General features: G+C 38.5%; 1 protein-coding gene across 2 annotated transcripts in view; it reads left to right on the forward strand.

Annotated features, from left to right (window-relative positions):
- Wb (wing blister) overlaps positions 1-26,957 on the forward strand; it is a 197,988-nt gene that overhangs the window by 30,973 nt on the left and 140,058 nt on the right. For both annotated transcript variants that reach the window (XM_072005748.1, XM_072005749.1), the window contains exon 2: positions 8,940-9,247. In XM_072005748.1, coding sequence (XP_071861849.1) covers positions 8,940-9,247 — 308 coding nt within the window. The remainder of the gene's footprint in view (positions 1-8,939; positions 9,248-26,957) is intronic.

The following is a 26,957-nucleotide window of genomic DNA, read 5'->3' on the forward strand; positions in this document are numbered from 1 at the left end:
TTGGTATGTCGCTGGCGGCGGCGCCATTGTCTGATAATTAACATAGCAGACAGCTGTGAGTAGGCATACGCGAGATTTTGCATCCGTGCGGATCGACTACACATGCGAACTACGCCTCGTTTGGAATTTACGAACGCGTGACAGTCGCGTCGCGGAATCGCGTTTACGAGATTGCGTTTTCATTGACGCCGCTCATTCACGGGGCGAACACGCCTGCACGAACTGGAACGTCGCCTTAGCTGCTGAATGAAACGTTTCGCAACAGGCGGTAGACCCAGCTCGACATCGCAATAACGTACGGCGAATTATTTATGTATTTTGGCTCGAACGACCGGAGGCGGTACGTAGGTTCCACCAAGAAAGAGAATAGATCGTTGTTAATGGTACTTTTTAATAGCTGCGTTTCGGTTTACGTCTATTTGAGGCGAGGAAATACAGAGGTTGGAACGATAAATGATGTTACGCATAGCTGACACGTGGTATTGAAGATGTGAAAATTAAATCATGGATGATATCTCTGCGAGTAGGATGGATGCCAAATTAGCAATCAGATTCGATAATTAGAGATGGATTCAGCGATTGTTTTGCAGAGATTAGTTGTATTGTTTCATGCCGTTTAAAAGGGACGTTAATTTGAAATTTCTCAAGATTAATACGTATTTCATAGCTCTATCTTTTACAATGACGATTACCACCTGTGTGCAAGAAGAATCCCTTTGAAACATCGACTGTCGGATCTGTGACTTACGATTCAGCTGATCGTGAATAGCTAAATATATAAATCCCACGAGGAAGGATTCGCGTTTAAACACTTTCTCCAACCTTGCTAACAGGAAGAAAGTCCCGAAACCGATCTCCATTAGGATCAACAAGTACTTTCAAGAATTCAACATTCTTCTTCCTAATAAAGAGGAACGCAATCCATTCTCCATTCCTCCATGGACTCAGAAACTCATTCTGAAACTATTTGAGAAACCGCAATAATATACGAAACCGCAAATAATAGCTTTATTGTGGACTTTACTTGTGTTGATCTTAAAGTAAACTCATAAATAGAAGAAAAAAGAAATGACTATCAGAATCGAACAAGTGGTTAAAAATGTTATGTAGAAGTCTGTAAAATCAAAGGAACTTGCTATAACGTATATGCAGAATGTATACGCACATTTTAGATGTACAACATGCTAGAAATAGGTTTATCGTTCTATTCACTACTTCTTTTGCCGCGTAAGCGCCGATTGATTTGGTTATGTATGTATTATACGTACATACGTTGCGATATTATCGCGAGCCGACGAAACGGGTTCACGTGCTGACTTACGCACATCCCCGGTCGTACTTTCGTGACTTTCATTCATATAAATGCAAGGGAGCGGCGATAGCTAAAAGCGAGTGGGTTTTACAGTAGCTAGAGAGGATGACGTGTGGCATAGCGAAACAATAAAGTATCGCTCTGTCTCGGCTCACTGTGCATATCCTTATGCGGCAGCATGTTATTCCAGAGACCGACGATGGTGTTTTATTACCTGTGATTTATTGCAATATTTACTAACGATTACGATTGCAACATTGTCTTTCATATCGTTCTTCTTTCTTTCGTTGACCGGCTCTATCATCGGATAATAGAACTCTCTCTATTGATTTATTCGTTCATTGATCCGCGATCCGGTTGAAGAGAAGTTACGAAATGTTTACGTTTCCTTTGCTCAGTTGATTGTATTCTAACTTTAATCAATACAATTTTTAAACTCGTCCAAAAAATACCTACTCTCTCATAAGTTAGTTAGGTACTTTAATCTTACAGAGGTGTCAATGAGAAGCAAATAATAATTTGTTACACTGATATATTTACGTATAAGTGATAATAATCATAACAATAATAACAATAATGTTCGGAAATATAATGCGACACGAGACATTACAACATGCCACTATTCTGTTCGCCTGCTCATTTACGACTCTCTTCTTACAAGAGGCTATAGAATACCAAAAAGTATCGATAAATTGTTTTACGAGAGTTTGTAAGAGAACGAAATTTCTCCTACCTGGCGAGGAGACAATTCCATGTTGCAAAGTTTTCCCTTATCGCGACAGCCAAAAGAAGAGGGTGAAAGAGCGGAAACGCGATAACATCCATACATTCATCATTCCTGGTAACCGGGACTAGACCGTCGTCCAAACACACATGACGTGATAACGGTCGTAGCTCCTGGCTCTAGGTACGATAAGTTAATATACAAACACCGAGTCCTTCAGCATCCTCGTTTCCTGATCCACATCTCTAAGCTAACTTATTAGAACGACCCAGGGTTCAGATCCTAAGGTTTGGTCGGTGCTAGAGATTACGTCAGAGATGCAGGAGCTTCGAACGTGTGTCGGTCAGTGGCTCGAGATCTTATTTTTCTTTCGATTCTCCATGGCTCCCCTTCCGTGGAGGAGACCGAACGGTAGAACACGAATGAAACAAGCCACAGGCACCGGGACCATTAGTCATAAGGACCACCGTGCGAGACCATTCGTGGCCCATCGCAATATGGGCCAAACCTCTGCAGGATATTTTGTAAACGCGTTATCGTGAACACGATAATCTGGCTTCCCCTTTGATAAACTCTTCGAAGATGACCCATCTCTCCAGCTTTTCCCTTTTTTCCTTCAAGAGGATTTTCCGATAACGAGAGATTGGTGAACTTTGGGAAGATTCCTTTTCGCTTTCGGCTTTGCTCGTTTAGCGGGCCATAAATCGCGCGACAGAGTCGTGTGACAGTCGGAGTATTCTTGAAAAATAGTGAAGCATCCTCTTGATATTTTTAACCGTACTGCGACCTTCGCCGTCCGATAGTATCCTCTTTTCTTTGTTGAACTTTCTCATATCTGAAGAATTAGGTACACGTATATTGCAAATAGTTATACAGAGTACTGGAATCTTTAGATTTTGTTTACACTATTATGTTTAATAAAGATTAGATACATTTTTAAAGAAACAATAGAATGGAAAAATTACGATTGCATAGAAAAGATGCATTTTATGTTATTAATTTTTTATTATTAAACTATTTTTATTATACACTTTCTTCTTTGCTCCTGGGATATGATTTCCTGAATTTCAACCTCGCTCGATTTCAAGCGTAATACGGCCGTAACACATACAACTACCCCTGGGACTTTTCTTCTTTTTGTTGGCTATACGCGATCGGTTTGATCGTGAATAGAACAATTTAGCATAGGACAATGAGCTCGTAACCAGCTAAACGAACCGTAAACGTGAGTCATAGTATCCTCGATCTACTACTCTACGCCCGTGCGCCGGTATATTTTAGTGCCATTAGTATTTTTGATGATTCAGTTCACCGTGTTCCACGGTAATTCGTGGTACAGGGTACGCGAGGTTTGATGTCATCAGGTTGCTGTTTTCGATGAAAATAGGCTAGTTTTCTGGTCCACATAAATTTACAGTCTCTCGTGGCATAATTTAGTGGCATCGTTTTTCCACTACATGTGTTACTTCATCTTCGCTTTTTCCGTTAAGTGATGCGTGAAATTTTGCGTTTAATATATTACGATCTTTTTCACCTTTACCATTAAAAATAATTGAGTTTCAAACAAATTGTTCCGAAGCCAGAAAATACGATAAAGTATACAAGATTTAGTTATGTTTCTTATTAATGTTCTCTATTATTTAATGAAGTGTATATTAATGTTATTTGATAGTATGTAAGTTCCTAGTTTGTAGCAACCTGTTGAACAAGTTCAATCGCTCCTTAATCTACTCATCATACGACCCTCAACGTTGCAGATATATACAGAGTGTCCACGAGGAACACAGTTCTTTCATAGTTGTAAAGAAATTAAAAATATAATTAAGTGTACGTTAAAGTTATATATGTGAAATATGAAGACCAAATATATATAGCAATAGAAAAAAAATATCTATACGATAGACGTGGGTCGAACACAATATTTTACGTCATAATTCATCAAAAATTGTGAAAGAATCATAAAACGTACAAAAGTTATTTGCAATATATTGTTTGATTAATAAGATCATCAGTAAAATTTGGAATCAATCAGTGTTTCCTTGTACCTTGTAAAAGATTGTTCAGCCGGTTTCAAACGCACTGTAAAACTCGTTTTCACACTGTATCCACATCAGTTTCTATTATGAATTATGTTCACGTCGAACAAATCCGATTATAGCTTTCGTATGCGTAACTGCGTAATGAATCAGAGAAAATCCAATATACTTGGCAGTTTATGATACTTGCTACGGTTATATAGAATATGATATTATCTACATCTTATTCTCACCATTTTCCACCTTAATAAACATAATCCTCATTATATTATAAAAATCTCCGCTCGTAAATTCCGTTTTTTATTACCAAATTGGTAACCCAATGTCGGATAAATGGAGTTTCGTCGTACGAAGAACTAAAATCTACTCGTCTCTCACGATTCTACCCTTGAACATAATCTCTCATGATTCATATCTTCACCAAGTGTTTCGGCTGTCCATCGGCATCTTCCTCTCCGCGTCTTCCGGACTCGCATGCAAATCACGCGGTCTGGCCAATGGATGCTCGTCTCCTTCTGTTTCCATCGTGTTGGTCGCCGTGGTTGCGTAGGTTTGCTCACGAACGTGGACACGTGCGCCGCCGGAAAGATGGAACAGGGTTATTTCTGTCGTCATCAGTCACTCGTGGCGGGCTTAAGTCCCTGGCGCACGGGCTCACCAGGAGAAAGGGAGTAAAACAGGCCTGTTCACCGGCAAGACACAACACAATGCCGCTACCACGGATTTGTTTCTTTTCCAGAGCTTTTGTACACGCGCACGGTCCGTTCGCGAGTCGTTCGTGCAGAAGCGAGTCTCAATTCGACAAAGCTATTAGGTTTAGCGGAAAATTCCGTCTAATTTAGGCCGGGGCCACGCGAGATTCGAAACGCCGTCCATTGCGTGACGTCCGTTGTAGAAATATGTATATTGTCAACGCACGTTCTTAGCGTGTGGGCTGAACTCCAATATACGACAATATATTTCTACAACGGACATCAGGCAACGAACAGCGTTCCAACGCTCGTGTTCAACGTCCCGGTCTTAAGGCAAAAGTAGAATAGAAAATACGTTTCTTATTGTGTTATCACGGCACATTGTTATGTATCAAATATTATAAGATATTCTATAGAAATAATTTTCTTCAAGAATATCAGGACACCGATTCAATCAAAGCGAAATCTCTCGTTCCTTTCATACAAACGTTGCGATTGAGATATACGAAATCCTAACATACAAGTGAAACGAAAAATCATATCAATAACGGCTCCTTCGCATCCTCCAGAAATTTAGGAAATTTTCTAACAGAAAAATAAGATTCGATCAAAAATGATGCACTTGATTCAATAGGGATAAATATAGAAAATTACAAATATCGAATATTCCAGTACGCTCTAGTACGAATATCGCGTTGGTACGGCAGAGTCATCGTAACTCTACCCTGTTACAATTTATCGATGTAGTCGAAAGCAAAAAGATTCATTCAATGAGCATGATTAATACCGGACGTTCGATAAATGACGCGTCGGAAGCGAGCACGAGATTTCGATAACGGTTGCGAATCAAGCAACATACGCCTAACTACCGCTGAGATCGTGAGCGAGATCATCGTTGTCTCGGAGGCATTCATCGATTATCGTGAATCGCGGTTGCGTTCTCCAGCTACGATTTCATCCCGATAGGCCTGTTTCTTTGTGGTAACGACGGCGGTTGAGAATTCTATGGGAGAAGGGAGAAACTGACCTGACTGTTCTTTTCAGATAAGATCGAACGAAAGCGGGAAGCGTCGAACGTAGGCGTGACTCTCGTTGACACGGGAAAAGAGGCAACGGGACCAGGAAATCGAGCGTGGCTCCGATCGAAATCGTTGATTCGCGTGGTCGTTCTCGGTGAATCAGCACTACGCTCGCTTGTTAGTGAGAAAATGCGTCCGCGAAGCAACGATTAGGAAATTTTATTGATCGAGATACGTGACATTTGCTGGAGAAGAGCGCAGCTAGAAGGGAGGATATGCTGAAGTGGCTTTAAAACACACTCTCTTTTTTCATTGCACGTAGTCTGTTTTAAAAGTAGTGGAACTTTAAAGTATCAGATTAAGTTTTTATTTCAGCATAATTTAGGTCATTGTTCGTATGAAGAGAGAGTAAATATTGTATGGAGGGAAGAAGTAGATGTTAAAAGAAATTGTAAGCTACGTTGTAATCACGTATTGCTTAATAGCTTGCATTAATGAGAAAATGAAACCTAAATAACAATAAAAATTTCTTTCAGCCACTAAGTATTATAAAGAGTATGTAGGTTTACTTTGGATATCTCTCTTTCTTTGTGTATAAGTTTTAAAATCGCATCAACTGCCTCTATATAGTTATCGGCGACGATAGTGTGAGCAGAAAGAGATTTACTCGTTAGATTTTGCTAAATAACGAGACGTCTTTCAGAGAGGAGAAAACGTTTCAGACTTAATTTCTATCGCAGAGACTTTCACACGAAGTTCCTTTGATCTGCTATTTGTTAGGAGAGTAATTGGATTTAGGGCAATTTAAAAGGACGTATTTATCGGTAATTCGACAATTGTAGATGTCGCAGATTGGCGGGTTAGCTTTGGACGTCTTATATGAAGACTCTAAGGAAAAAACATGATAAGTTTTTCTTGATTTTCTGATATTTTTTGTCTATGAAGAGAAAGTATCAGTATGAAATTGAAATAGAAACATTCAAATTTTCCATAAACACATGAATATCAGCAATCTAATAATTACATATCCGTGACTTCCTTTCGCAAAGATACGAATTTTCTGTATTTTTCATTCTCTACATCGCACGTACCTTCCGTAATTCGCAAATTACAAAAGATGCGTGGAGCTTTCGCGCGCGATTCGTATATTCTCCAGCGGGTAACACGTGAAACGGCACATTTGCATTTCAAAGCGACTAGTTTCACTCTCCGATTCCTTCTCGTCGTTCGATCGGGTCGATACACGGCGCGCGTTGTGCGCGCTGCATAATTTACACCCGGCAGAATCATTAACCAGCAACCGCAAAAATTCGCTCTCTCTCATCTGATATCATAGAATAGTCGCTGCTAAGTCGAGAAAGCAATAACTTCACTCGTGGGTGTTGGCTTTAAATTAAACGGCTGTCGCTGTTTGAAGATCGATCGCGTCGGACAATTTCTCTGCACAAAGAGAATCTCAGCTATAGTGTATATAAAAGTTACAATAAGAGGCAATAAATTAATACTATTCGTAAGTGAAAATATAGATCCTAGATTAAATTTCTTCAGACATAATAAAGCATCTTTCTATTCCTTTCTGTGTGAGAAACGAGTTTGTTATCAAATGTTGAACTGCAATATGCGACAATATTGGTTATAAACGTAAAAAGAAAGAAATATAATAAATTACTTAGCGTAGTCTCTAAGATATTTTCAATTTCGATCTAATAATATTCTAAATATCAAAGAAGACCTATCATAGCATGATAAAACGTAGTTTATTTGCAAACAAACCCTGAAATAAAATAAATGCGAAATATTTAAAATTCAGATTAATACTAGAATCCAAATTATCTGTTATCTCATTTGAGACACTTAATTATGGTACAGAATTCTTTAAAAATTATTTATTTGATCTTAGCACAAGGTAAACTGTCCTTGTGCTATTCTTAAAATGAAAACGATCCTTTCTTTCAATTTGTTATTTTGTATCTTTATTTCAAATAAAATTTGCTCGTAAGCCTATCCGGTATAAACGAAATCATATCGAAGTGAAAAGTAGGATAAAATAGAATAAATTAAAGCGTCACGCAAATACTTATGCATAAGCCATTCGAAGAACACCGAGGGGCACCCAAGATGCGTATAATGATAACCAGAGTATCATACAACGTTCTACGATTGTCAATTAGAAACGTAGAGACTGAAACAAAACCAAGAGACCTGACAGAGTTTTAGGATCCTTGTCCTCTCGGATTTTATCTAGACGTTTGAACATGTACGCTTTGATGCCTAATCGCCTTTATGACATATACTTCTTTCGTCGATTGCGCCATAGGATCTACGTAGAATAGCTTTCGTTTCGTCTTTGGTCGTTCAAGGGGACGATCGCTCGTCACGTTGCTTTGACACGGTACAAGCTCGCGCGTCGATTATTATTTACGCGCGTTTAACCTGTTCAGGCGTCCAGGATAGTCAGGAACCTGTTCACCGATGCACGTTGTCACTCGCAACGCTGCATCTCTCCGCGGTAACTTGTTCGCTCGTGTGCAACTGGTTCCGTGCTGTGAGCTCTGTCATAACCTGTCACTATATACCTACAGCATTCACTATACCATATATCCTAAGGAAATTACGAGATAGATTGACCGCTTGCATCCTCGATATCGAGGAATTTCTTCAAATGTCATTCGTATAGCAAGTTTCTCTTCCTTTGCGTGAAATTTCACGTTTAATGCTACAGGTAATTGGAAGTTGCATTCATCGTGAGGAATATACTTAGGATCGATTAATTAATGATTTTCGATAATGTTGCGAAGAATTTGTTACTGACAGGGTAGTCATAACATGTCATACATATGGAGTAAAATTTATCGTATAAGTTAGCACCTTACAAGTAATATAAATTACAAATGCAACTTGCGTACGTTGAGCAAATCTTCAAAATAATTTATCTCAAATAACAAACGCCCAAAATTTCTTGTTTTCGACATTTACCTTATTTCTTTCACGAAGAATTTAATTACATATTCTCTCAATTGTAGTAATTATGCTGATAATAATAGATCGCCTAGTACACTGTATTTTGCCTGCTGACTTTAGATTTCAAGTTTATCATATGTTTATCAGTTCGAGGTTTCGCAATTTATTTTATTTTATTTATTATTTAATTTCTAGGACAATCCGCGCTGTATGGAATAAATAAGAGCCTAAAAAATAGCGGCCTTTTTCCATCGACATTCAATGTGGCCGCAAAGGCAGACATCTTCGTCAACGCAACTTGCGGTGAAGAAGGGCCAGAAACATTTTGCAAACCTTCCGAATCGTCGAGATGCGCGGTTTGCGATGCCAGGAGTCCGGATCCAGGCAAGAAACATAATATTAGCAACATACTGGATTCGAGTCCTGGAAAGTGGTGGCAGAGTCCAACCCTTGCCAGAGGAGAACACTACGAATACGTGACGATAGCTTTGGATCTTAAACAGGTAAGATGGCTTTGAGATGATAAACAGTGATTTTTGTTCCATAGTTTCATAAGGCATTTTTATGAATTTTCTATGTTCAAATCGATGGACATTGGACTTTTTAATTCAATGTAATCTTCGTGGCGAAGTGGTCATCAGTTTTCTAGAAATCTGAATACTAGTTCTTTGTTTATTAACATTAAAATATCTGTTTGTTAGTATCTTTAAAAAATGTTGTTATCATCTTTTATTTTGTCTTTGAAACGTTTGAAAAATAGTTTATTATCATAGCACGTTCAGGTGTAGACAGGAGGCATAAAAGCAATGGATAAGGTTCGTACGAACATGCGTTCTATTTGACGTTGCCTCAAATTTATAGCCACTTTGTATTCCGATAATCTGCAACTGCTTACCTTCGTAGAAGTTGCTCGACATGTCCTCGCTCTGTATTATACGACACACATATGCAATTTTTGAAAAATCGCGAAATTCTTTGATACGACGACTGCAAACTTGCATACAGACCGATCATTTCGAGCACCTTTTACACAGGTAAGCAGTCGCGGATTACCGAAGCACAAGAACGGCTGTAACTATGTAGCAAGGTTAGGACACGTGTTCCTATGAACCTTTTTCGTTGTTTGCGTGCTTGCTGTTCACTTCTAAAGCGAGTCCCACGTGTTACAGTACAACTTGTATATCAAAACCAGTCTGGATGTGATTACGTACCAATCTTTTCTCTTTTAATTGATATTTAATATCCACACAAGTAGCGATTTAAAGTTCGGTACACGATTGCAGCAGCAGCGAAATTGAGATCTAAATCGCGTTAACAAAAAAAGCAAAAGCGGACATCGAAACAGTTCGTTCGATTATTTACAACGTGTAAATTGCCTGGCCAACATTTATATAGGCTTCTGTTAAAGCGTGCCGCAGGATTAAAATACCCCTCTCAATCTCATCACTACCACCAACGCGTAAACCTAACTCCGTAGCAACGTTGCTTGTTTCAAAGGTAGGAAAGGAAAGACAATGCCGGGCTACCCCAGCCGCCGCGTGATCCCGTGAGAAAAGCGCGTTTCATTATTCAAACAAGCCTGTATTCCAAACGATTTATTCCCCTCTTCGGCTTTCGGCGAGCAAAATTCAAGCAGCCGCCTTACATTACGCCGCCATTAAAGGGTCGTGTAGCGGGCGCTGAAGAGAGGTTCCTTGTCCCTTCCGAAAAATCGTAAAGTCGCTTTTTCCCTGTTCGTTAGGCTCGTTTCTCGGATTGTGCCCGATCCTCTACGAATTTATGTTCCCTACGAACCGCGTGGCGGCGGCGGCTCGGCTGAAAAGAGAGCTCCGGGGAAAGGAGGTTAGAGAAGAACGTCAACTCTGGGAAAAAGAGAAGGTGGAGGCGACGCCGATTACGCGAAGCAGAGCAAACGAAGATAGACAGATAGGATGGCTAGATAGAGAAGGGCAATGGTTACTTTCTGGTCCCTTTCTTGGAATTTCGCATGCAGCGAGCAACGGGTATACCTGGGGAGCGGGTCCCGCAGCAAATTGCGGGCGGCGCTGGCGAAAAACGCTTTAACGAGCAACGCGGCCCTTCTTAGATTCCCTTGGTAATAAGGACGCGACGCAATCGAGAAAGTGGGAGGGTCGGATATTCGGGGCCAAACAACTTTTCCGTTAAATACAGTCGGTCAGAAAAGTCTACGTATATTTCTTAAATGGAAAATATTATGGTAAAAATCGTTGGCTCTACGAACTTTTTTGGTAAATTAAAATGTACATATCGTTAAACCGTAACACGATTTATTCACTTTCTTTTTTATTAAGGGAGAGGAAGTAAAAAAATGTGACGTATGTTACAAAAATTAGATACACCTGTTATATCTGCATAAAATCATAAAAATAGTAGACTTAAAATTATATTAATATCTTATGGATCTTGTGTAAGCACCAAGAATAGCCTGCTGTCTCCTTGTCATTGATAGAATTAAAAGTCTCGTAATTGGTGTAACTTTGTGTCAAGAGGTTTACGAGTTAAATATTTTAATTCTTTAAATTCCTTTTAGAAATATAAATATTCCATTTTATTGTGAACAGGGGAACAGGTTAACCCCTTTTTCATACATAAGCGAAATGTCGCAAGGTACAAAATGAATGCCAATATGATAATTATCTAAATATCTAATCCGCTTCGGAGAACTTTCTCTACGTTTAATATAAAAGAAGATATAGAGTCGCGGAAGAAGTTTATGCTTCCAGTGAATTGGTTTGTTAAATTTGACAATCTGGTGATAACATCGGTACGTTCGTAACGGGAAGTGCACAGCTGAGTGTGAACGTATGAGAATGCCTGACCTTTCTAACAGGCACATTGATATTAATTCTCTCAAGAATTCTCCCAAGAAGTTGCAATGTTCAGTAAATATCTAAATGGTTTGTATGATAAAGTTTATACGCATAATATACTAATACGAATAATATTTTCTCCTAATAATTTCTCAGTTTTACTTAAATTTTCGCGTGTTCCAATGCTTACGAGCGGGGGTGTAGCTGTAGCTGCTACTTGTTTTTGCTTTTCCCTTTTCGATTAGGCTGCGCGATCGCGTATGCATACAATACGTATATATATCGAGCAATTTATTCTTGTTGCTGGTGTTGTCGGTACTGGGAGTCACAAATGATGCTCGTTAGAGGTGAAACCGTTCGCGACCGACATAATCGCCACCGCCGTTTTAACGCGATATTAATCACAGTAATCAGCCCAGCCTTGGTCAACGTATAATCATCCCAGACGCTCGGGCGTGCTAGAGAACTTTTTAAAAATGTAATCTGCAACGCCTCATCTCGTTCTCGGATCCTCCATCTTCTAAAATATTTCGAAATAGCTACGTGTAGAAATTTGGATCGTGAACACATTGATTTTCGTTCATATGTTCCTTGATTTATGTCGTAAAGGGTATTGGATTACAAACGGTCCGGCAGAGACGTTGGGACTAATACATTTGAATTGTAAATTAGCTTCTTAACCAAGCAAATGAGACTTCTTGTAGGTCAATCTTTTTATGATCAGATCTAGTTTCTGCGATAAAAAAGATTGGATTTCGTACGTTCAACGATGAATTAATTTAATCTTAATCGTGGATCGCATAGTTGTTTCTAACATCTTGTTATATTATCAATAATGAAAATGTTGCGACAAAGTGATTGCTCGCTTAGCCTTTGGCCACGTAGCAAGTCACATAGCGAACTAGGTAAAATGTTACGAACCATTGTCTTCGAAATTACTGCAGAAAGAAATCTACGGATTTCTTCTTTTTTAAATTAAATAGGATAAGGGAGCTGACCATTTTAGGCGTAATAAATTTTTCGATGGAATTTCTAAGCGAACAAAGCTCCGCCTAATTTTTCTTTTAAATGATCAGTCCCCGTTACGTATATAATTTACTACACAACTTCTCGACTTTTACTTATAATATAATTTATTCTAACTTATTAATTCTCCAACTATTAACCTTCGTTATTCATGAATTATTTATTTCTCTACAAAACGTTTGTACGAACAGACAGTCGTCTCAACACACACTTAGTCATAGCAAAGTTTCCTAATTTAATTATTCAAGCATAAAATGCAAATATTGAAATGCAGTAGCGAAGAGGGATCGTTTAATAATTATAATGGTCATCGTTCAGAGTATTACGACCATCTAGTCAAATTAACGAGTACCTAATTATCGTACAGCAGCCCTATCTGAGAAACAACTATTACGTTAATATCAAAATAAAAATTCAACAGCATTGAGATGGAGTAACGTACGCGTTAAGATATGTAGACGAAATCTTGGCGTGTAATTAGAGAATGGTTCGGAGTATTCGTCTCTAATTGGATACTGATTGCAAAGCTAATCCTTCCTGGGCAAGATATCTTTGACGAATAATCGTGGAATGTCGTATCGGTTGTAGGTGATTTCTCTGTAATAATTAATTAAAAGGCTTCGTTAACGAATGTCTTTAATACGATGTTTGCGGAGATCGAGCTGTTATTAATAGTCACAGAGAATGTGCTGAGAAAAATATATCGATGATTGATGAAGCATTTGCAAGCATCTAGCTCTTCAACGACGCATTAATTAAATTTTTTATCTGGAAATTACGGTGAGAAATGGATGGTAGATAGTTTATGAGAAGGATGAAAAGAATAATTGCGTTAGACAGCAGAGGATGAGTGTTTTAAATTTTCTTATGTATTCTATTTATCATGTTACTGTAAATGAAATTTATTTCAGTCAAATATTTCCATTATGGTACGGTTTTCTTCAGGGGGGTCTTTGATATTAATTTACTTTATTAAAGTACTAGTTACACAGTATACGTATTTCTTAAGTAAATGAAATTTTATTCAGATTTGTAATTATTAAACTATATCATTTCTACCATTCTATTGATACGTGTCTTATAGACTTACGTCTTTTATCCGAAGAAGAAAATAGTACAATTTTTCTCATATTATATTAAATATTAAGAAGATCAAAATTATTAATCCAACGAATTCGTAACGAGTCGTCAATTACCCGAATGTTTCAACCTGAACTGCGATCATGTAACCACAATTACATCTTTCACAAATTACATCTTTCACAAGGGTACAGATATTAAATATTAAAAGGTACGCCACGGAAAGGGTGAGTTACCACCATACATCATCGAACCGTCGAACTTTCGAGTTCGCCTCTAGACCCTGCCAGGCTCTCTATAAAATGACCATGTACACCGAGGTTCGTCGTGATATTTTTAAATTACGGTCCACGTGTATCAGGAGTGATTATGCTAATCGGTGGATAAGCAGGCCGCGGCGGTCATATTTATGATCCTCGTTAACGTTCATTGCGCTTATTAATTTTACGAGCGGTCGTCGTTTGTTCACGATTGTTTTCTTTCGTCTGGTAACCAGCCAACATCCCGAATCAATGTTGTATCATTGTACTTCACGAACGTTGCGATTATTACCTGTAACGATTGGCAATCATGATATCGAGTTATGGATATTTTTATCGATCCAATTAAACTTTCATTAGCATAACGGTGTAATTAACGAAATCCGAAGGGGATAGGGAAGCTTACGAAACTCTGTTTGTCGAAATGTTGAAATTAAGACGTTCGTTACAGGACTATAAGAAATTTCGCTTCAATTTCCCACGAGAAAAATAGACGAAGCTTCGTTCGATTTCATCGAAGATGCTTCTGTACAGCAATTACAATGACAGACTTTATAAGTCTGATCAGTATTCAGTGAAATGTGATTTCAATGATCTTCGAATATGCCGTGAGGGTCAGCATTCTGAGTAAGTTCACTTATTACCCGTATAATCGCCGCTCGATTTTAATTCTGGAAATATTCATAGGAATATTTTGGATAATTTTGTAAATTAGAAAATAATAAAGCAACGGGCTTGTACCTAGATGAATGTTTCGAGAAGTACTATACTAATAAATTAGAATGACATAGTTTCAAAAATATTTTTATCTTCATCGTCTCTTCAAAGCGTGACAGCTTCGAGAACGCATATAGATCTTGGCTGAGTGGAGAGGAAAAGAGTTTATTTTGTAAAACCAGCGGAAGGACATTTGGAGATGAAACATTTGGGACATTTGAGAGGAATGTACGAAGAAATTGATGGAACAAGCCTGGGCGTGGAAAGAATACTAGCGCGAGAAGAAAAAGCGGAAGCAGTCGAATGGCTAAAAAAGATAGAAAGGAAAAAAGACGAAGAGGCGGAGGAAAGATGATGAAAGAGGGCTGTGCAAAGTGTGAAATGCAACCATCGAAATATAGTTTAAGGTAGTTTTAAGGAACAAAGGCGCTTTATAGCAAACCAAAGACAGTTTTGCGATACGAAAGGCGATTGGATCACCAAAGAAATAATTATACAGGGCAAGTTCGATAACAGATGGGATAAAGATAACTTATGCATTGTCATCTATGTAATCAAGTTCAATCTCTGCGCTAATAAGTTGAAACGAACAAACTATATACAACTTCATTACCATTTTATTATTTCAATAGCTTTTGCAAGAAATTTACTCACAGTATACTCATAGCTTAGCGTCATATACGTACGTGTGACGAACTATAAAAGCAGCTCCGGTTGTTTATTTAGTACATTTTGATAGTATGTATATGAAGACGTTTGCAACATTACGTGAAATTATTTTTACTTCTTCCTTAAATGGCGGTAGCGAACTTGTTAAATACACGCCGGTGGTCGTAATAAAATAGATTTTACTCGCACATATTTTTTTCTGAACTACGAACTCCTTCTCCAGATTCCTGCAATTAGTATCACCCTCGGGATTCACGTTAACCGATGCGACACCGTTTTCCTTCGTGAATGCAGCGACAAACGACGCTTAATATATTCGCGGAGTTGCGGGAGCCTGACATTCCGTGCATTTCTTTCGAGTCGCTGGCTCATTTTAAATTTAACTTCTGTTTGCGCTACTGATTGGCATGACAGCACACCGAGAGATCAGAGCCCGACCCGGCCGCCCACGCGGACACGCTCGGCAAAATAAATTAATTTGTTCCTACCTAAAATGGTCCTGTTGATGGACTACCTATTATCTCGTCGTGGATGGCCCGGTTGGTGGAACATGTTGCACAATTACTAGACGGATACAAATGATGGTCGAAAGATCGAGAAAGAAAGGAGCGTTGGTTATTTCTGTGACAGAAAAATGTGGTACGTTTCTTACCAAGAATTCAATACTGCATACTATATCCAGACATTTGTTTAATCTTTACAAGATGCAATTTATATTACAAGATGCCTGCACTAAGTTTATTTATTATTATATTTAGTGTATTACATTTAGTTCATTGTTGCAGTATAATTGTAATTTTCAATATAATTATATTTACTCGGTTGCACGATACTGGAGAATTTGAGAAGAGGCAAATCTTATGTTTGAATTTACCAGCAAGTGATATCTTTCGTTTCTTCTTAGAAACACATCAATAATTTGTACATTTATATAGCTGCACGATTTTTAAATTATGTACTTCGATTCGTGGTGCATTGAATGTCGGAATTTTATCGAGTTTGGCAATCATAATATGTAAGGTTAGGTATCTTTTTACAGCTTATGTGAAAGTATGAAAAATCGATGAAACTTTCTTTGTTATACAACTGGGTAGCGCGTTTCACCTGTATAGATGATATTCAAGAAATTGTAAGAAATATGTATGTAGAAAGTGTGTGTTTGGTAGTGATTTTACAATAAAACACGATGAGTAATTGTCTTGAGAGTAACTGTGGAGAAATGAGAAAGTATTTATATCGTAATTTAAAAAAATACGACGAGCGCGTTGGATATAGTGAAGCTGGCCATCTGATCATTTCAAACTTTCAATTGTGGATACGGTGTCAGAGGTTACAAAATGCTAAATGTTACAATGGTTGAAAAATATGCCGGAGAGAATAAAAGATACCAATTATAAATGTCCTTGTAGTACTGTGTCTCTAATGCAATGTGTAATTATTAATTCATTAATTTTGTAACTCTTAAATTACAACAATTAAATGACAATAACTATTTTTTCTTATAATTAGACACTTCATATGATCGTACTAATATTGATAAAAAGAAAAGTTAATTATTTTCTCCCGACAATCTTACCAATATAATCCCTAAATTCACTTCGAGGAACATCTTTCTTCCCATTAAAACTGACTCACGCTGACCCATAAAACGCTCCGAACATCTCTGAAACACTCATCCAGTATAATCTCAACTTATTGCTTTGGCCTTTTATGCGACGTAGTAACAGCCACGCCAAGTAGTTCAAATGCCCACAAACGCGGCCGAAGTACCAGCGAAGTGTCATTCGAAGGAAAAGTAGGACGTCAGGAAGCGAGTATATGGAATCGATTTTACGGTGTAACGAAGGATCAGAGGCTGGGACGGAGACGTCGTAACCCTTCGGGGCGTAGGGTCGAGTCGAAAGTGAAAAGAGGCAGCGAGTGGCACTCGACTCAGGTCGGCAGGACGCCATCGAAATCTTTCATTGTTCACGGATTAACGAGTCGTGTCAGGCTCCCTCCGATGCTTCGTGTTCAAGGTCCTCGAACCTGGCCGCTCGTCTTCGAACCACTGAATGAATCATCTCCTCTGGCCAGGGAGAAGAATGGAGAAAGACGAAGAAGTTGCGTAAATAATATCCCGTAGGGCAAGGAAGATCGGTTCTCGAGCGGGTCAGATTTGTTCGTTTTTCGACTGGATGATGCGGCCTGTAACACAAGCGAGGTACCCTTCTTTATCAGAGTTACGCGATCTCGTGCGAATCGTGTCTACCACAGTGTGATACTTGGAACACAGTTTTGGAACTCGGGCAGCTGGTCCTACTTTATCTTCGTCATTATGAATTTTTAGTGGTATCGACTAGAGATTCGAAATAACAGTTATTTTAAACACATTTTTGTAAAGGGTCATTGACTAAAAATAAATTTTTATTTCGATGGAAGCCAGTTATTAATAAATCGCGAAGAAGTTTCTCAAACAGAAAAGAATGAAATGATTCGAAAATTTTAATTTCTAATTGTACTGATTAGGTATAACCGTCGTGACTGATTACAATTATTTTCGGCTGCCAGCAACTATTATCAGATGAGAGTAATTTATTTTTGGTTACTAATAACTATTATCAATGGCCCGAATTTTAGTTTGATTACCGATAACCATTATCGATGGTGAAAAATTCTTTTGGTTACCGCTAATCGATATTGGTGACAAAAATTTTTTCTGATTACGTTCGACAATCGTCAAATTTTATTAAATAAGATATCGTATTAAGACCTGTACATTTTATTGAGTAAAAAAACGATATTAAAATATATAAAACAAAGAATAGGATAAACTGTTGGTACGATATTTTTATTAAGCCTTATATTAATATTGCACTTCAGTATCTTTTGTTCTATTCTTTGTTTCGTATATTTTCATACCGTTTTTTCGCGTAATAAAATATATAAGTTTTATAATTAATTTTTTTATGTTGTCAATGAATACGTACTAATCATCAGTAATGTTAATAACAATTGACAATATCCAAATATAAACAGAAAAATTGTTTGCCTTCGGTAATGGTCATCGGTAACGAAAATCAGATTCTGGCCTTCGATAATTATAATGCTTACTAATAACCATAAAGAATTCCGGTCGTTTATATTGGTTACTGGTAATCAAAATTAAATTCCCGTCATCGATAACGGTTATTTGTACCAAAAATAAAATTCTCTTCATCGATAATGATTGCCAGTAACCAAACAAATTTTAGTCATTTATAATGATTATTCGTAACCAAAACCTTTTAATTCAAGATATTATCTCTTATGCCGTAACTTTAAACATGTTTTATGACAGTTACGTCTGATATTAACCTAAATTAAATACAATCATGAACGTTTACCACGGCACATTCTTTGTAAAAAAAAGAAATTATTAAAGTTAAATAAAAGGAACTAAGAATTTTATTATAGTAAAGCCGGCAAATAAATATACATCGTATAAATAGACAAAACACTATATCATAGCGTTTGAAGTCACTTTTATATCATGAACTCGTTCAAAAGAAAATCGCCAATTCCGCCTGCTATCGTTAATATTTAAGATCGAAGTAAAATTGTAGCGAGATCTTAATTTTTCAATCGCGATTCTCTTCGCGTCACGCGTTTCAAATAAATCATCTTCCCCGTGTCCGTATAAAAGTTCTGAGCTTACGGTGAATTAAAAAAGTAACGAGTGCATTTTTTCCCCGCGTCCGGCACGGATGATCATTAATAACAAGAAAGTACCTCCACCCGGGACAGAAAGCTTGCGCGATCAAAGTGTGTCAGGCGATCAGTCAGAAGGGACTTTTTACTGCACGAAACGGTTTAAGAGGCCGCACGGCGGTTCTTTGATTTTGGCCGGCGTGCGCGGACACCATGGCACGTTACGAATTTACCTCGTAATTCAATTCCCACGGCCACTGGCGATAATTACAGACCGCGGTGCTGAACCTTCGCGTACCACCGTGCCGTGTGGCCATCTTTTTGCTCTTTCAACTGACTACAGGTGATTCTGCTCCGTGTTCTCCACGACCAACCGCTCCTTTTCTTCCTGCTTTCTTTCGGTCGGGTCTCTTATTCTTCTCTTTTCTTTTCTTAGCCTCTTTTTCTTCTTTCTTTTATGTGCTCACTTTGGTACTTCTTACCTGCTTTTACAGCGTTGCCCTCATTCACGCCTTTACCTACAGTCTCGTTCTCTTGCTTCTTTTTTCTTCTTCGTTTATCTTCTTTACTACTTACAATTAGCTTCTTCTCGCTCCACTCCTTGTTACTTCTCTCTCTCTCCCTGCATTTCTTTCATAAATTTCTAAGTTTTTCTTTCTTGAAATAATCTAGAACGTTAAGCCTTTAGTTCTCTTTAACCTTTCTGTCATCGTTCTTTTGTTTATCATCAGTTTTTCTAGTTTGTTTATTACCAAAACCAGTAAAAATTCGCTAATCGTTTATGTTTTATAATCTCAAAATAGCCAGTCGTCCGATCTCGCTTGACATCGACATTAAACATCTCATTATACTTGATAAAGTAGAAAATTCGAACTTTATTTAATTCCACTTGTCAATTTGAGATACAATTTGCCCTAATAACTTTATTCCATAATCTCGTCGTTTCTTCTTCGCTACATTACTTTCCACGCACATTTCTCTGTTATCATTTCTTACTTCTTTCTTCTCTGTTCCTCTCACTCCTTTTCTTACTCTCTTACTCCTTTCTTCAATTTATTTCCCCTCTCAGCCTCTCTCTACCCCCTGTACAAATTTTATCTCTCATCCAATCTCCCGTTACTTTTTATTTCATTTCTTGTCCTCCCATTCGTTCCCCATTTTCTGCCGCAGCTTCTGTCATTGTGCCTCTTGCACACCGTTCTTCTCTTCCTGGTCTCTCCCTATCCCCGGCTATTGGCGGTACACGCGGCAGAACAGCGTGAATTATTATCTCGAGCCGCAGTCGAACTGAGGTAGAACTCGTTATTAAGATATTTCGGAGCCCGTGATATTATCCGCGGCCCCTTGTCGATCCTTTGCCGACCAGAAGAGGAAATGACCCACCGTTCGATTGTAGCAATATACTGGTAAAGAAAACGAAGAACGCGGAAGTTCAGTGATCATCAGGTACTTGTCGATTACTGCAGGCTCCGTTATTTCATGTGTTATTCCTCCCCCCACCTCTCTTTTTCTCTCTCTCTCTCTTCATTTCGCTGTTTACTTTATTTATTTTTTCATAGCCCTTCCCCTCCGGGTTAAAACGCTCTTCTAGTTACAGTTCTCGTTGGTTTAGACTTATGATCTACTTTTCCGCCCACCAAGCTTAATATCTTTCGTACTTAACATCCTTCTTCCTCTATTTTGAAATAGTTATTTTGCTCCTTTATAATGAAAGGTTTGTTCGCTTATGGAAAGAAAGTTCTGATAGATCGTACTTTCTTTCTTTGATGTGAAATCTCGATTAGTATTATACGTACATAGAGTGTCTCCTGTTTTCCACAAAACGACGTTCATATACTCTGTGCATAAAAACGAGAAGAAAATACCACATGAACAACTGATTTGATCTTAAGAAAGCTCGGACAGCTTTAAACAGCGCCGCGTACAATTAACCCTGTGTGCGAGATTCACAAAAATTTGTCAGGTGTCCGGAAAAGTTCAAAGCGGACGCGCTACGTTTGCCGGCCACCATAACAGCTGTCCAATTAGCGCGTTCGAGGCCGCCATAAATTCCTGTTCGATGAGCTGCGTTCTTTCCCGTAATAACCCATGGGGGAAGGGCTGTTTCCCAGGAAGTAACTCGCCACCCACTTCGGACCACCGTTTTCGTCGGTGAAACTTCTTACAAGCGCGAACAGAGAGGCGGAAACTGCGAAAGAAAACCACGAAAAAATTAACCGGTATCAAGAGATGGTAACGACTTCGTGACCGGTCGCAGAGCTTGAAAATGTGAGAAAATCGAGGGCGCGAGCTGGTTGGCGATAAATCAATAGAATCTTCTGGTTCACCAGCCGAAAGACTGCTTCAGGGAAGACATACCTATCGGTTGTAATAAAAGAAACTTTTCTTGACTGGATATATTGCATCTCTAAATATGTATAATTCGAGGCTACACTGATTTATAATGGGCATTAGGATCGTTTATGTGGATGAACTCGCGCGTGAATATGCGCACGTTGCCTTGATATTTGCGCAGGATCGTGACCAGTTTCCACTTGTCCAGGTGAAAACGGTTCGACGCTGATGAATCGACCGGAACTAATCCTTCAGCTTTGATGACGGACTGGTAAACGCGATGCTTGCCGGCTGAGCATCTTGCAGGTTCAACTAAAAGTTAACCCAAGAAAGTGCAATGGCAGTACGTACAATGAAATGAACATTCACGAAGTTTCGACAGTTCAGTTATACGAGTAAATGGATTTACGAAGAACGGAAAACCGCAAATACAGGTTCTCTTATTGCACATCTACCGTTCATTCACCATAGGTGTTAAAAGAAGGTTTGTGAAGTTGGCATCGCCAAGTGCGAAGTAAAAAACGAACAGTATTCGTTTATCCACATTTGTCCAATGAAAATGTTCGTTTGTATATCCTTCAAAATAAGATGATGACCATCTGAAAAGAAATTTGTCATCAGCACCTGCATGAACATTTTTCATTGATTTGTAAGTGGGATGTGACTGTTCCATGATTTGTCCACATTTGTCCTGATCCAAATTTTCATTTGTCCATTTTTCAAGAAAAGAATCGCTCGCGTTACAATTTCCATCGTACGTTCCCCTGTTTGATACGTTGACCGTCATAAACGTCGATGATCCGCGTTACTAAACTTTTTCGAGCGATTAAAATCAGATAAATTCGATGGACTAAAAAAATCTTCAAGGATGTTAATGATGTAGATGACATTGTCAGAAGAAAATAAGCGAATACAGCATAGTATCTTGGAGAAATTAAATGTTAGTACGTGTAGTATATTCGAATCTATTGCGGCTCCCAGGACGGAATATATAAAATTCGCGTGGCAGTCAACGTGTTAACTTGATCTATACCTGCTACGTCGCGCATGTACACACGATCAAGCGACTTCACGGCAATTAAGCTCATACCGCACCACACGGCTTCTGGTTATTTTTAAACTGGTTTCCACGATGCACACGACACAGGGAACGTAAACGGTTCTGTTGCATTAAATAATTGCATTGGAACGGGAGAATGAGAGGGTGCAGCCACGACGTCACGAGGCGATTATTTCACCTGACGTTCGACCTGTTCGCGCCGTTTCCTTCGTCTTTTAATCGCTCGAAGGCAAGCGAGCCGAAGCGCTTTCGTGCTCCGTCGAACGTGTTATGCAGTTTTCCAACGATACTATCTTGTAATCCATATAGGAGCACGCGGTGAATTGCATTTGAGATTGGTTTCTTCAATATGGTATGGTGACCTCGCGTGACCAATCAAATATAAAAATCATTCAAAAAAACGAATTCTTTTTCAACATGGCATCGTTGTGAGCGCGACAGCACGTTAGCTGATACCGAGTCGAGCATTACACTCATGTACCCCTAATTTAGTTACCTTAGGAAATCGATTTCCAATAAACGCAATTTGAATATCGCAGCTGCCTCGGAGCTTATTTTTATAAATCTTTCAATTCGTGTTTGGTTCTTTTATGTTAGAAATAAAAATTTTCTATTAGAAAAATAAATCTAGAAAATCTGATGAATTTAAGAATTATGATTCGTCATAAAAAGAGATTTAGTAAAAATCAGCGAATGAAAGCAAGAAAAACGTTTAAATTCCGAAATGGTCGTATCCGATATAGCACGTGTGTACAGCATCGAAAATAGCCGGAAATATTCCTTGCAGGTATTCTTCAAAAATTATGCAGCACATTTTCTATCAAGTTTGACATAGCGCGCTTCTTGCAATGTCAACTATAATTTCGTCAATTCTCAGCATATTTTGATAAAACTTCTACAGAATATTCTTCATGATACCCTGTATATATATACAATTAATTAAATAAAATCAATATAAATGATAAGTGTCCTCAACCTCGTGCCTCATGAAGCTACGTGCTTGCTTTTAAATACTCTCATTACTACCAAGATTTGATATATCTCCAAAACATAAACCAAAAATACAAAGAAGGAAATATCACGAAGTACACATTTGCATCGCGAATCAACATGTTGTTAATGTATATCGAGGCAGACGAGATATTCGTTTTCGCTGTAATCGAAGGCGCGAGGGTTTGCAGCATGGGTGCACGATAAAGCAGCGCTAGAGAGAGACGGCTAACAAAGAATAAATGCAGTACATAGCGGGCCGTTTATGGAGGAGGCCTTGTGTCGCGCCGCAGGTATACTGGAGCAGGTATTTACCCGCGCAGGTTGTACACGGTACCTGCATACTTTCGGCTCCTCCGGCACCGAGCCGATCGTTCGTACAAGTATTCACGGCGTGGTTCCTCGAGCCAGGGAACGGCACGAAAAAAAGAGATGAACGCTTGGAGATCCACAGGAGTGGAACATCCTTTTCGCTCGAAATGCTGATTCTGGTGCGAAGATCGATTGAATCTCTTGGTGGGAGCGTAATCGAGGTACCTCTGAATTTTTTGCCGAGAAAGAGTCAGGGTACAATGAGTATCTTGCTATATCACAAATATAAATGTATGAATATACCGTACAATATAAGGTAAACACCAGTTTACATATTCTAATATTGTCTCACGATGTCATCACGTTTTTGGAGTCCAAGATCAGCCGAAGACGTGTTCAAATGTATTTTTTCGTTCGCTGCAAGACGCAATAGAGAAAGACACACGCTTCCCGGATAAAAATACCGGTGGCGTGTTTGTTGAATATTAAGAAGTACTATGATAAAGTTGTTAGAATTTCATTATTTCACATGAATTCTGAAACACGAATTCTTCGCAGCCTTTAACATCCGACAAACTTCACTCGTCGAAATTTAAAAGACCAGAATTCCAATTATAAAACTCCTAAATAACGAACGAGAGGAAATTATATCCGATACGAGGACATTTAAGGAGGCAAGTAATTAACAGTTAAAAATAACGAAACATCGTCGGTAAATTGACGATTTCATCGGCCGTGGTCCTGGTAACGGCTGACGAGGAAGCGTGCCCGTGTTCCAGTCGCAAAATTCTCGTGAAAGCGAATCGAGTCGTAAAATCGACTGCCCAGGACCACCCAAAGCCCGAGATAATACGTTTCTTTGGACTTTCTCGGGTGATGAAGGCGATTTCGCTGGTAACGAACAGCCGCGGCCCGTGAAACGGCTGAAAAAGCCTTGCACCCCCTTTATGCCGTGCACAATACGTACAATAAATTAGACAGCGTCACGATTGATAATTAACCGGCAACGTAAACGACCCTTTAAAGTTCTTGCGCCCGGTTTGGCTCGTATATTCTGTAACAAGCATGATTTTTGGCATTGTTTGTTAACTCGAATGGCCCACAGAAAGCCGAGTAATTAAGAGATCGTTTAAATGATTTTCTCGTTTGCTACAAGTATTCGACTCTTTGAAGAGGATCAACGTGATACAATGGACAGAGTTGTTAAATACGTTTAACTACATACGAGCATAACGAGCTAACAGTGTGGAAGATATATGAAAGGGTTGCGATGTGTGTAAAACATGAAATTGGAAAGTATGATTTATGGATGAGTTTACGAGAGTTGTCTTGGGTGTAGAGACTGTAGGGAACTAGGTTGAGTCCATCATTATGTATTTTTTTTCTTTTTTATTGCACACAAATTTACCACAAAAATATAATTATTAACATATGTTAACGTGTTACATATGTTTACAAAAATATCTTTTAATTTCCTACAAATTAACAAAGAATGTCGTGATCTTATCAATGATACTTTGATGAGTCGTATATTTAATTTTAAACGAATAATTTATATGTCATACGATATATATATATATATTTGTTGATTCCACAAAAGGATAGTCAATATTGTTTTTTATCATTAATTTATCACTCATGTATTTTATTCATTTATTTTATTCATTTATACGTTGATTTTAAGATCTGATTAACAATATAGTCATTCATGTATTGTTAATAGATATGGACTAAAATATCTACATATTTGCACGTATTAGATTAAATTATGAACAAATTATAGAAGAAGCAACATTCTGTCACAAACGAGAGAATGAAAAGGATATAGAACTGAATGGCGAACAGTTTTCCGGATACTGTTGCGTAACGCACTACACTGTTCGCTCCTATACACGCGCTCAGAGGAGCACTGCAAAAGATTAATGATCCTAAGTGGGACCCGCCGTTTGGTCTCCTATTCGACGGAAGTTTATATCGGATCGAGACGCGGGCACTTCCTCGTGTCCAGGCTAATTTCGCCACTCACATACGTAGCTGCAAATGCATACATACTCGCCAAGATTTCTTGTTAACGTTTAGAATCGTGCGCGCGTTTGCGGTTCACGCGAATTACTTTTGGCAATGGTGCCATCGCAAAACCAGGTCCAAGCCAAGATCACGTTGGCAAGAGACCAGGACGTGGAATTTCCGTGGCAGACCGCGCGGAGTCCGCTCGTCGATTTTGCGTCCGCGGATTTCATGGTAAACGCGGATCAACGCGTTATGGAGAAACCAAAAGGTCTCGACAATTCGCTACTTGGAAATCTCTGACAAACTTCGAGGATGATAAATTGTTTTATCCATTTTCTGATGGAGTTATCGATCTTCAATCGTGATCAGACAGATCGTGATCTTAAGGAAGGTTGCAAATGTTCTTTCGCAGGTAACGAGTCTAGGAATCTTTAATTAGAAATGGAAATAGTTCATCGCACTTTCTGTACGATTTACTTGTTACACACCTTGTTTTGATGGGAATCGCAGGCTACCACCTTTCGATTCACTGGACGCATGTACGTGCGCGTAAAACAACCAGACTTAGAGCGATATCGTGTTACCAATATAGAAGGTGGACGTATTAATTGCAGATGGATTTAAGGTAACACGAGACGACATAATCCGATTATGAGGCTCATGTCGGCTAGACGTCAGTTTCGACGACGAGGATTTCTGGTTGAATATAAGGTTACGAGATCTTGCGGTTTGCTACATCGTCGAGGTTCTTCCTTTTTTCTTTCGTATTGTGATCGAAGCTTTTCCACGTTTATTCGATGGATTACGAAAACGCTTGAATACATCGACTCGAAACGTTGTTTTAAACTTAACTACGATTTGGATATCGTACGTAAAATTTAATTTAACGAGTTTCAACCTAAAAATCGTATCGCATCGACGTTAGTAATTTAAATATTCGTTATAATTTTATATTTATATAATAATTAAATATCCTTAAATAAGATCTTATATCCCATTTTAAAATTACGCTTAACCTAAAATTTCTCTCAAATTCGACTTTATTCGAATTCGTTTATTGTCGCAAAAAGTCTGTCTCGAAAAGGTAAAATATCCAAGAATACTGTCGGACCTACACGATAAAATGGAGCCATTACTCGGATTACACAAGTCAGAAATCGTATCAATATGGAATCCAGATATCCAAAAATAACCTCGAACTTGGATTGAAATAAGAATTACTTTTCATCTTGAACGTAGTTTCCAACGATGTACC

The sequence above is a fragment of the Bombus fervidus genome, chromosome 6 (assembly GCF_041682495.2).
Source record: "Bombus fervidus isolate BK054 chromosome 6, iyBomFerv1, whole genome shotgun sequence".
NCBI lineage: Eukaryota > Metazoa > Arthropoda > Insecta > Hymenoptera > Apidae > Bombus > Bombus fervidus.